Source organism: Rhopalosiphum padi, chromosome 2 (assembly GCF_020882245.1).
Source record: "Rhopalosiphum padi isolate XX-2018 chromosome 2, ASM2088224v1, whole genome shotgun sequence".
NCBI lineage: Eukaryota > Metazoa > Arthropoda > Insecta > Hemiptera > Aphididae > Rhopalosiphum > Rhopalosiphum padi.
In genome coordinates this window covers 29,689,461-29,701,520 of record NC_083598.1, presented here as the reverse complement: position 1 = coordinate 29,701,520, position 12,060 = coordinate 29,689,461, and the positions used below count along the sequence as shown (strand labels likewise).

General features: G+C 34.5%; 1 protein-coding gene across 1 annotated transcript; it reads right to left on the bottom strand.

Moving 5' to 3' along the window:
• Positions 1-567: 567 nt before the first annotated feature.
• Positions 568-8,254, bottom strand: LOC132921031 (muscle segmentation homeobox-like). The gene is made up of 3 exons (XM_060983835.1): positions 6,837-8,254; positions 3,088-3,275; positions 568-2,280 (listed from the first exon to the last, which is right to left on the bottom strand). The coding sequence occupies exons 1-3, from the start codon at positions 7,768-7,770 to the stop codon at positions 1,834-1,836; spliced, it is 1,569 nt and encodes a 522-aa protein (XP_060839818.1). The 5' UTR covers positions 7,771-8,254; the 3' UTR covers positions 568-1,833.
• Between the last annotated feature and the right edge of the window lie 3,806 nt (positions 8,255-12,060).

Below are 12,060 nucleotides of genomic sequence, written 5' to 3'. Positions count from 1 at the left end.
GCACAGTCATTTTTAAATGCAACAAATGGTCGCTAAAATGCTATTATATGGAAATGTCGATTTGCTGTGTTTTCGTTGCGACGATGACATAGAAATGATATCATTAATATTTTATTGCAATAAAATACTATATATATATAAACATCGTGACTTACTGCACCTATTATACCAATAACGTGCGAAGTATACATCTAAATATACATACTAATAATCCACTATTTGGTATATCAACATGATGCAGATGTCTGCAAGGTGACAAACCATATATATCACGATATCATAATGTTGTAGATGTATTATTTATACTATTTACCTTAAAATAAGTAATTTTCCAACTATAATTATTAGCATTCTGCGCCTTTAAAATATGCATAATACAATAATCTATACGTCTGCAGTCATCTAAAACCAACGGCGTGGGTGATATGTACCTATCACCTATATGTATAATTATAATATTGATTGACAAGCGATGTATAGGAAATAGGAATTAAGGTATTATATACATAAAATATACAAAATATCTCACTGTATAAAGTATATATATGAATAAAGACGAACAAAATGTTATATAATGTACTTGTGTCAACAACGAGTTTTATTATTTTTTTTTTATCTCAATATTATTGCTATTTATAATAATATTCGAGTTTATATTATATTATGTACATAAAAAAAAAAACATTCATATAGGGATATATAATATATATATATAATAGGATTGGCACTTGTACACAGTTTTACCCTATCTTAAAAATTAGTCTACTGTCATATATATATTATATACATATACATGTTGTAATTATGTATAGTTTACAAACGGCTTTATTTACATATATGAATATAAATGTACGCGCGATTTGCAATACCATTTATTATACTTATATATATTCGCGTTATATTACGCGAGAAATATAAGAATTGTACAACAAACAAACAAAATGAATCATATATGCGTATAATGCACGGTTCCCGCCGGACAGAATATATATATATATATATAGCAATGTATCCGACGAGATAGAAAAAAAAGTCTTATCACAATAAACAACACGTAAATAATAATGATAATATTATAGGTATATGCCTACGTTTAAACATAATATATAAGTCGAAAAAATAAAATAAAACGATCTCTCGGCACATGGCGGCGGTACATATATATAATATATATAAACTCGTCGCGGCCAGTCGGATTTTCGCGTATATACGTATATATATATATGTATACCGGATACCTATATACGTATATATGTATACCTACAGCAGGGGAGTGGGGGTATGGATGGCGTTATGTGTTGCGTGTATGCATATATATATAGAGGAACTCGTTAAGACAATATTAATTTACAGTAAAAAATAATATTATACATCATTATTATTATTATTATTATTATAACATAATTATATCGCGCGATTCGATGACAGTGATATATATATATATTTAGTATTATATCGATGATGATATTATAATATATGGTGTGCGGTGGTGATGGCTGCAGTTATTGGTTGGCAAATATCAAATATTCTTCCGTCCTCCGCGACGGCGGCGGTTCGTTTTTTATTTTCTATTTTGCGGCTGATGACTAGTTTCCATGTACAATATGATAGTAGTAATAGTAATAGTAGTAGTAGTAGTATAGTAGTAATACACATTAATAATGATTATTGTGTATAAGAGAATATCGTTTTATACATATAATAACACATTACAATATATTATATATCGTGTATATATATAATAATAAAATAGAACGAGATAGATACGCGGCGCGTATAGTCTTTAAATACCGTTTTGCCGTGCTGCGCGCGATTTACCGCGGCCGCACCACACTAGACGCTCGTGGTGGACCCTGGGCCCCCGCCGCCCATCGACGGGGTGGGCGACATGGGGGTGGCGGACCGCCTACCGCCGGGCGACATCGACGAGCGCGCGGGCGGCGTATGGGTTTGCTGCACCTGTCCGCCGGCCGGCTGGTGCGTCGGTGGCGGGCCCTGTTGCTGTTGCTGCTGCTGCTGTTGCTGCTGTTGCTGCTGCTGCTGCTGCAGGCCTTGGGCGATGAGGTGCGCCATGGTGGGCCGGTGCGACAGGAGCGATTGCAGTTGGTGCGGATGACCGAACAGCTCGGATGGGTGTTGGAAGTAGTGCGGCAGGTGAGGGCTGCCGTACAGAGGGTGGTGCGGCCTGGCCGCGGCCACAGCGGCCATCTTCAACTTTTCGATCTCGGCTTCTTGCAGCCGCTTGGCTTTGGCTCTCCGGTTTTGGAACCATATTTTCACCTGTTAATTTATATACATACAGAGATTAGAATACTGAAAACCAATGATATATGTAATGAACTAATATCATAAGTATTTAATTTAGTAATCGTTATAGCTTTACATCAGCCTTATTGAAATGTTGTCTTATAATGTATAATATATTTTTATTTTTTGTAATTTTTGTTAGAATTACACACCTTCGTCTTATATAATTATTTAAAGTTCAGCTCACTTCCCTTAAAATTTTTTTAGAATGAGGTGAGTAAAAAAACGATATCTCTAACATTATTATAGTATGTGAAATAAATAAATAAAATAATTACGATGAAACGCTTTTATCATGGGTTATTTATCTATTCAATGGTGCTCGGATTGGTCAAATAATAATATATACCCATTAAACAACCCACCAAAAAATATCAGACCCGTGGGGACTATATTCCACAACCCCAATACAGTTAATTTACGACCCATTTTAAAATCTAATAAAACCAATTGCAAATAGCTTATAAATAAACGATTATATAGCCATATATACAACGTCTCGTAACGTCCCATACGAATTGTGTTAAGGCGAACAGCGTATATATTCCAGTAGGCATTTTATTATTTAGAACATTGTGATACGCTCGTTATACATACTATAAAGCGCATACACCCCTTTAGAGCTATTGTTTTAAAAACACCTGTTAATTAAGCTCTGCACCACTGATTAAATCATATTATATGGTCGTGTATATAGGATGCTTGAGAAAACCAGAAATCCATATAACTTATCGCGAAAATTGCATAACACTTTAAATAAATACAAAACGATCGCGTTACCTGTGTTTCAGTCAGGTGCAGTGAATTGGAAAACTCGGCCCTTTCAGCGATGCTCAAGTACTGCTTTTCCCGGAACTTTTTCTCCAGGTTCAACAACTGTTGCGTAGTAAACGGCGTTCGGGGTTTCCTGTTGGGTTTGTGCTTCCGCAGGTTGCACTTGAGTTTGGGCGGTTCGCCGTTGTTAGAATCTGAAAGAGAAAACGGAAATGAGTACCCCGTTAAACTCGTATTTATATTGTAATAATAAATAATATAATATATATATATATATTATATATCATATATGAAAAGTAATAATAATGATTAATAATTTCAAAATAAAAGGTTTAATCGACGTAATTTATGATAATAATAATTAATAATATGATATCGTTTCGCTGGCGGAATACACACACACACACACACACACTTATAAAAAACTTGGGATACGAACTCATACAGCGCACGCACGCGCTCGTATGTGTGTGTCGTCTGTCTATAAATACGCGGTGTGCGTATATATATATATATATATATTAGAACTCGACGATTAACGACGATAAACGGTGACAGCGCGCGCGCGTGTGTGTGTGTTTTAAAAATTTGTGGCAAATAATTTAAACGCGTGAAAACCGAGGCCAAAAAATGTAAAACCTACAGACTTATACGCGGCGGCGGTGTTATCGACTATACAGTAATATATTGTTCGCGTTTAGGCCAGTTTTTTTTTTTGTACGTTTCCTCTTTCTTGGCACGACCCTCGCGCGTTTGTCCGCGTGTGCGTTTGTCATCGTTATACGACGTCAGTGTGTGTGTATGTGCACACCGCGCTGCCGGGTCGGGCCTCGCGCCGATTAACACATTTTACGTTCGTTTTAACGTGCATTTGTCTCGGTCGCCCGAGAGAGCAATTAGACGCCGCTAAAAATAATAATAAAACGGCCGCCGAGAGGAACTATATAATATACCGCAGCGCGGCGCATATTATGGTGAACAGAATAAAAAAAAAAAAAAAATCGCCCAATTAGAGAGAGATACGGCGGCGGAATACCGCAGACGGCGACGGCAGCGTTATAGGTTACTGCTGCAGCCGGCTAGACCGAGATCGGAAAAAAAAGTACACTTACACGCGCTGCCAAACAATAGCTGATTTGTATAAAACCGTGGCAATTATTATTATTGTAATCATACGATTGTGCGCTATACATAATATAGCCACTTACTGTATTGCCGCGTCTATTGTCGTTTGTAACAATATATATATATCTATATGGCTATATAGCATTAATATATTATTATAGTCTGAGCGCGATAAACTATTTATAAAAAATACATTCAAGTGCCCTCCAGTCGGTACTTATATGTAGTATATACCTATCGTAAACGGTTTAAGTCATGAAATATAATAATTTGAGAACTTAAGTTCGGGTCAGCGGCGGTCTATCTATAAACTTTTTTGTTGTTTTTTTCATTTATAATTGTCGTCTCAAATCACAATATTAATATGATATAAACGATGATATAATATAGGTACACATCACAAACTTAATATTTTTTATACATTATTCATTTCTCGAGCAAAAAAATCGACAACAGAACGATCTATTATAGAGATAACGCAGTATTATGACAATAAATACAATATGTCATGATGAGCATACCTGTATACGATATTTTTCCGATACGGACGTGTAATCGCAGCAGAGATTATTATATGTTGGTATGAACGTATAATAAATAATACAGGGAATTTGTTAACGGTTTTGATTATTTAGGTAGCTACTATACATATATAATGGGTAATTGGTATAAGTTATTTTCGAGCAATAACTATTATTACGCTATCTTTATAGTTTTGTTGCATTTGCATTTTATAATTAAACATCATGTAAATTATACATCCGATAAAGCAATATATATAATAACTGCATGTATCGTTAAACATAATTTATAATATTCATAGATTTACTTATATAAGTACCTATTGTACCTATACCTTAAGGGATATAAAATATAAAGTAACCAAGTATCAATATAACATTGACTTAAACGAATTTAAAAAAATAGATAGGTACCTACTATTATTATAATAGCTTGTACACTGCAAGTAAGACTTTTAAAGAAATAACAAATAACATTAGTATGTTCGGCGAGAAAATTAAAATTTAAAGAACCGGTATATCAATAATTGTTTCTTCAATCTTTAATATTCATTACATCGTGTATAAGGTGTATGTATAGTTCACCATTGCTTATTTGCTTGTCATTAAAATATAAATTATGTATATTTTACCTAATAAATAATAATAATCCAAAATAATTTGTATACGTAGGTATATCTATACACAAAAAATGGTAGACACGCATTACAGATTAGATCAATAATAATAACAATAAGTTAGGTGCAAATATTTACATTAAATGTCTTAACGACCGCACGGAAGACGACAGTCTGTGTGTTTATATAAAACGCAAATCAAAAAGGAAAAAAAGACAAATTCAATTATATTATATTATTGAAAAACATCATAAATAAGACAAGCGCATCAAATATAATTTTTCGTTTCCTAAATCATAATGTTCTTATTACAATTTATTTAAGTTTATAGCTACTACACATTATTTTCAATTCATTAAATATTTCTGAAATCTCATAATAATATCCATAATAATGTTATGTATCTCGGCGATATTATAAATTAAGCAAAAAATATAAAACAAATCTAACAGCATTAAGCAAATAATAGTTTGTAGCCTTATTGTATTTGTATATATATATAGTTGTATTATAGGTACAAAGTACATATATTAATATATGTTCTTAAGTTATATAATTTATAGATTCATTTGTGCAGATAATTTATGTAAAGGTTATTAGTTATTACCCACTAATGCAAATTATAAAAAAATTAATAATGTTGACATAAAACGATAAGTTTTTCCGTAAGAAACTATGAAGCGATGCCAATTCACACTTATAATGTCATGGATGTTATTATTATATTATTTGATTATTATAACGACTAACGGGCAATTTCTACATATTAGTATAATGAGAATCATTACAGACATTATATACATATAGCAGCTCTAAATTAATAACAAATTAACAAAATAAGAAGAACAAAAAACTATAAAAATTAAAAATAAATTAAAATTCGTAGGATTAACATAACGCGTATAATTTGCCATATAAATTATCATGGAATTTTGACTATTAATCAATTTTGAGATTGCACTTAGAACGATATTTTATACATATATATTATATTGTTTGCGTGTCGAAAATCGACCGTTGAACTTAGTCCTCGAAGATAATATTATAATAATAATAGAAGGATGATACGTTATAATGAATTGTCGATAGCGAATTATTATTATAAAATAATATAATAATGTGATAATTAATATAATTCATAATATCGTCGCGAGCGCATCAACAATTAATATTCGGCTAATTGCCTGCCGTTATTGATTTCGTTACAAAAACGGTTAAAAACAGACGTGTCATATACTGTGCGGAAATTATGCTGCACATACCTTCAGGGATAAAAATAAATACCGACAATTACCTGCCTATTATGCCAACAATAGACGTTCTAAAAATAGTATATTGTCGAGCAAACGTGTCGCGGCAAAATATAAAAAAAGTTTTTTGACACTCATATATATATACCAACGCACATCACCGTCTACAGCAGTCGGACTTATATAAATATTACGATTATAGCTATATATATATATATATTGTATTGACTTGAAAAACTTACCAGGCGATCCTGAGTTGAGACCGGTGGAACCGAAGCCGGCGAACGTGCCGGGGTAATGCGAGTGCCATGCTCCGGGGGCGGCGGGGTGCTGCATGCCGGCGGCCGAGTAAGCGGCTGCCGCGGCGGCAGCGAACGCCGTGAACGGTGTGGGTCGGACAGGCGCGACGGGATGGTGATGGTGTCCACCGCCGGGAACGGACGCGTTGCCGCCGGACATGATGAACGCGGCGCGGGCGGCCATGGATCCGCCGGGTTGCTGGAACGGGTGGCCGCCGTGGTGCTGATGATGCGACAGCGGTGGCGATGACGAGTGAAGCGGCATCGGCGAGCGGCCGCGGTCCGGCGTGCCGGACGAACACCGCCGGCCGGCCGGCATGCCGCCGTCGGTCGTCTCCACGTCCACGCTGTTGCGGTCGTCCTCGTCGTCGTCGGGCGTGTCCATGTCGTCGTCGTACACGGAACCGGGCGTCGGCGACCGTACGGGCCTGGTGTCGGCCAACAGAGCGGCCACGCTGAACTTGATGTGACCGGACGGCCGGGCGGCCGCGACGACGGACGATCGCGGGCTGCTGGCCGTGTCGTCGTTGTTGTTGTTGTTGTTGTTGTTATTGTGCAACTGGTTGTGGTGGCTGTGGTGGTGATGGTGGTGATGGTGGTGGCCGACGCCGGTCGGCGGAACGCCACCCATCATCATGGCTGTCGTCATGTTGGTGGCCGCGGCCGCGACCGTCATCATGCGCGACGACTTGCCGTTTTGCTGCACGTCGTCGGCGCCGTTGCTCTCAGCTGCGGCGGCCGCGCGTTGCTGTTGCTGCTGCTGCTGTTGCTGTTGCTGTTGCGGGCCACCGTTGTTGACGGACGGCGTTGGCGGCGGCGGCAACAGATGGTTGAGCGCTAACACTGTCATATTTGCTGCTCCGGTCGGTTCTAGCATGTGTGTCCGCACGAACCGTTTGTAAAGCGCATTCAACGCGCGCGGCTTACCACCGGCAGACCGCAGCGGACGACGCGCGCGAATTCATAAAACGAATAATTGCGAAAATTGATTTGCGTGTATATATTATGACGACAAACGACGTTCGCGTATAATGTTCAAATATTTCTTTCTATCGAATTATGAGAAGACGATAGGGAAAAAATATTAGATATCGGAAGGCGCGGAAAATTAAAAAAAAAAAATAAAAAATTGTTCGATTATTACGTTCAACGCGTTAAAGCGCACACGCGATCGTTTACGGCACCGGTGTTAATGTTATTCACGGTGATAGGCACACTGCGATCGGCGAAACGGCGAACAACAATAATATATATGTTTTTATTGCAACAATAATATTACTATCATCACGTATGCGCGGCGGAACACGGACAGTAGCGGTGTCGTCGGTCGACTGAACGTCCAAACGGTTAGCGCCGCGGCTGGCTTCGACCTCGCGACGGCGGCGGCCGCGACCAGAGCGCGCCCGGTAGTGGCCGCCGGCGCCGCCCATCGCGCAAGTCACGCCCATGCCGGCCCCCGTGACACCGACGACGGTGCTGCTGTCGCTGAGTGGCGGCGGCGGCAGTGGGTGGTTCAGTCGGGGCGGCGGCGAGGGGGCACGCCGTTTCGTCAATACGACGACGTCGCATCCGTCGTCATCGTCATCGCACGCCGCCGCTGGCCACTAAATTATATATATTGTTTTTGCCGTCCGCTCGCTAACCCTCGACAGATCGTTAACCGCCTACAGTGGCGTATTATATCATAATATTATATTATATTATATACTAGTGAGTACCGTATAAGTGCTTGCGGTAAGTAGGTAGATATTTGCGGCCAATGCGTCAAATACGAATTTTTTTATAACATCCCTTCTCAGTGTATAGGTATATGGTATACCTATCTATAGAGGGAGAGAGGGGGATGAAACCACGTACCCAACTTTAAATGTATAATATATACGATTTATATGTACGAAATTGCACTGTACGTATAGTCTGATTATAATATAAAATATAAAATAACTGTGAAATGCGAGTATACCTAATAGTGATGTTTAGCGACAAATATATAGCTTTATATATACACGCCTATATAAGTTTTTAAAAATTAGCGATTTACTTCAATAATAATATTACCTATATAGGTATATCTATGCGTACCTATTATCAAATGCTCTGACAGTTAAAAATAAATTAAACGTTCGTTTAAATATTTATACTAAAACACATTGATATAATAATATTATATCTATGTATGAAATGACCTCGATTATATACTATTGTTGTTCAGTTATTATTATAAATTATAATATCCTTATGGAACTGCACGCTCGATTACCTATTACAATAATTTATTTAATAATAAAAATATTTTCTACAAATCGTCGATAAAAATTATTGATATACCATTTATTAATTATTATTATTATCGTAATGATACACAATAGGTATAATGTAAATATTTAATAACGCGTATTATATACACATAATATAATATTATAGTGTACCTACAATTGTCAATTATACTATTGTGTTTATCACCAAAATAAAACATATAAAAATCAAATAGGTTTACCTAAATTGATTCATCAAAGACTTCGGTAAATACGTATATAAGTATTAAGGTATTATGTATACCAATACACGTTTAATACAATATAATGGATATTATGGAATGAACAATATATAGGTATGACCGGTATGGGTGAATTAATTACCAATAGTTCACAATAAATTTGTATTTGCCATTTGGTATATAATAATATAATATTATAATATTATTTTAAATAATTTATTGTGTATAATAGTTGTATTTAATTATTTACCTATATAATACTTACTGAGTATAAAATTGTATTATATTAGGTATATTATGCAAATATAAGAGTATCTAAAAATGTTTGATTTGTTTAATTTAAAATTCATTAGTCTCAACATAATTACGTGCTTTATTATAGTACATTTCACAAAATCAAATAGTACCTTCCTTTTGATAAAGCCCAGTGGTTCCTAACCTGTAGTTTGTGACATTTTTTTGTGGTCACAACAATAAAAATGTATAAGATTAAACGATTAAATTATATACCTAATAATAATGTAGACCCTTTTACAGACTACAATATATCAAAATATAACTATAATAGAGCTACGGATCACCCGGCAGAATAAGTGTATAAATAGTGGGTATTGCTATATTAAAAAAGTTGGGAAACACTTTTACAATTCAGATATATAGAGAGACATAGGTATAAGGTTACCTATCCAATTTATCACGAGTCGCGACCATAATAGCTACCTATGGGTAATAGTTCCAATGGCCATAAACCAATATTATAAAGTATAGATTGTATTACAAATTATTTAAAGAATTTCAATGTACGTATATATTATGTTACACGCTGCAATAGTTGCGGTAATAAACGTCTTTTAGTTGAACCCTTTGACCTGAAATTATTTTGTTTTTATTTCATTTATATATATTATGTTATCAATTAATATTGTGGCTATATAAACGTATAATAGGTATTTAGGTAGTTATATAGGTACATTATTATACATGGTATATATAAGACACTTAACTGATTTTTGTTTTTACCTTTATATACATTATTATATCTATAATATTATGCTATGCACTTATATTATACGGGTTTTCGTGTGATAAATTTCGATCTTTGTACTTTTTTATTAGCTTATTCCGAGATTCTCTATATACATATAAAAAAAATCATAACAATAAATAACGTTTTCGATCGAACCGTAAAAATATATATTTCGATATCATAATATTATACACAAAATTGAAAATAATGATATACGCAAATACGCAATGGTATTATTCAAATCGTTAAATGAAATCGTATATACTTACCTATATTATGTAAATATATATATATATTACTTTCATATAAAAGCTGATATCAGCCGAGTGCGCAGGCTTACGCATCTTTTTAAAATAATATATTAGTTACATATTTGCATATATATTATCATTGCAGGCCGTATAGGTATTGAAAACAAATCACTGCACTACACCGCGTGTATAGCAATAGGTATATAATATGATAATGATAATTGTCTGTGTATAATTTAACGTGGTTGTGGTTTTGCATTAATTGTAGATAAAGTACAATCGCATGCAATATTTACGGTACCTAATTTATTATATGTTTAGAGGTTATACCTATTGCTGTACTATATAGCTGATATTTCATATCTCGTTTGATCATATTTAATTCGTTAATCACACTAATAATATTATAATAATATTTCTGCGTCCGTAGAAAATTTATATTTTAGACCGAAATAAAAACTTACGAAATCGTACGATATATACCTATTATTATTATATTGATTATTAGCGATCATTATTAATATACCTACCTATACTAATTCTATTACGTCGACGACCTATTAAATATGATAATTGATATAAGTGCGTCTTAATTTGGTACAATATACTATTTAAACTGTATAATATCATATTACACATATATATGTAGACATTTTTATGACCGTTAATTCCGATAACACATAGGTAATAATTATTAATTTATAAATACATCAAGTCATATTGTTATATATACCAGCTATCTATCATTGAAGTGAACGAATTTTAATTAGGTAACTGGACCGTTGATGAGTTTGTCTTAAGAAATTATAGGTATATTATGGTAGTTCAAATAATAATTTTTGTACCAGAATAACAATCAATTATCATATAAGTGTACAATATACTAACTTAAGTAAAACCATTATTATATCATTATAATATAGCATAGCGTTGGTCTACAATAATTAATAATAATTAAAAAATAGATACTAATGAAACGGAATAGTGAAAATGTTTTAGTAATACACTTTAATGGCATAATAATTGATAGAAGCGTAATATATATAGCTAGACTGCCTGCACATTAGAATAACATGGATTTATTATCAGATATTTTAAGTCGAAGACAAAAAACAAAAACAAGGAGTGAAAGAAAATAAAAATCGATATTATAATATACTGTTGATATTATTAAATATTTTTTAAAGAATATATATAATATGAATAAAAATGACTTTATATTAATATTATTAAAATGTTTAGATTTATTATGGTTTACTATATCTTAATACGAGTGGTGGAAATGTGATGATGTTGTAGGTGCGTGCAGTTGAGAGTGGTATATAGTTGGGAACGTGACGCAAAATCCTAAAAATTATATAGGTAATTTATTATGTTTCAATTATCGACTGA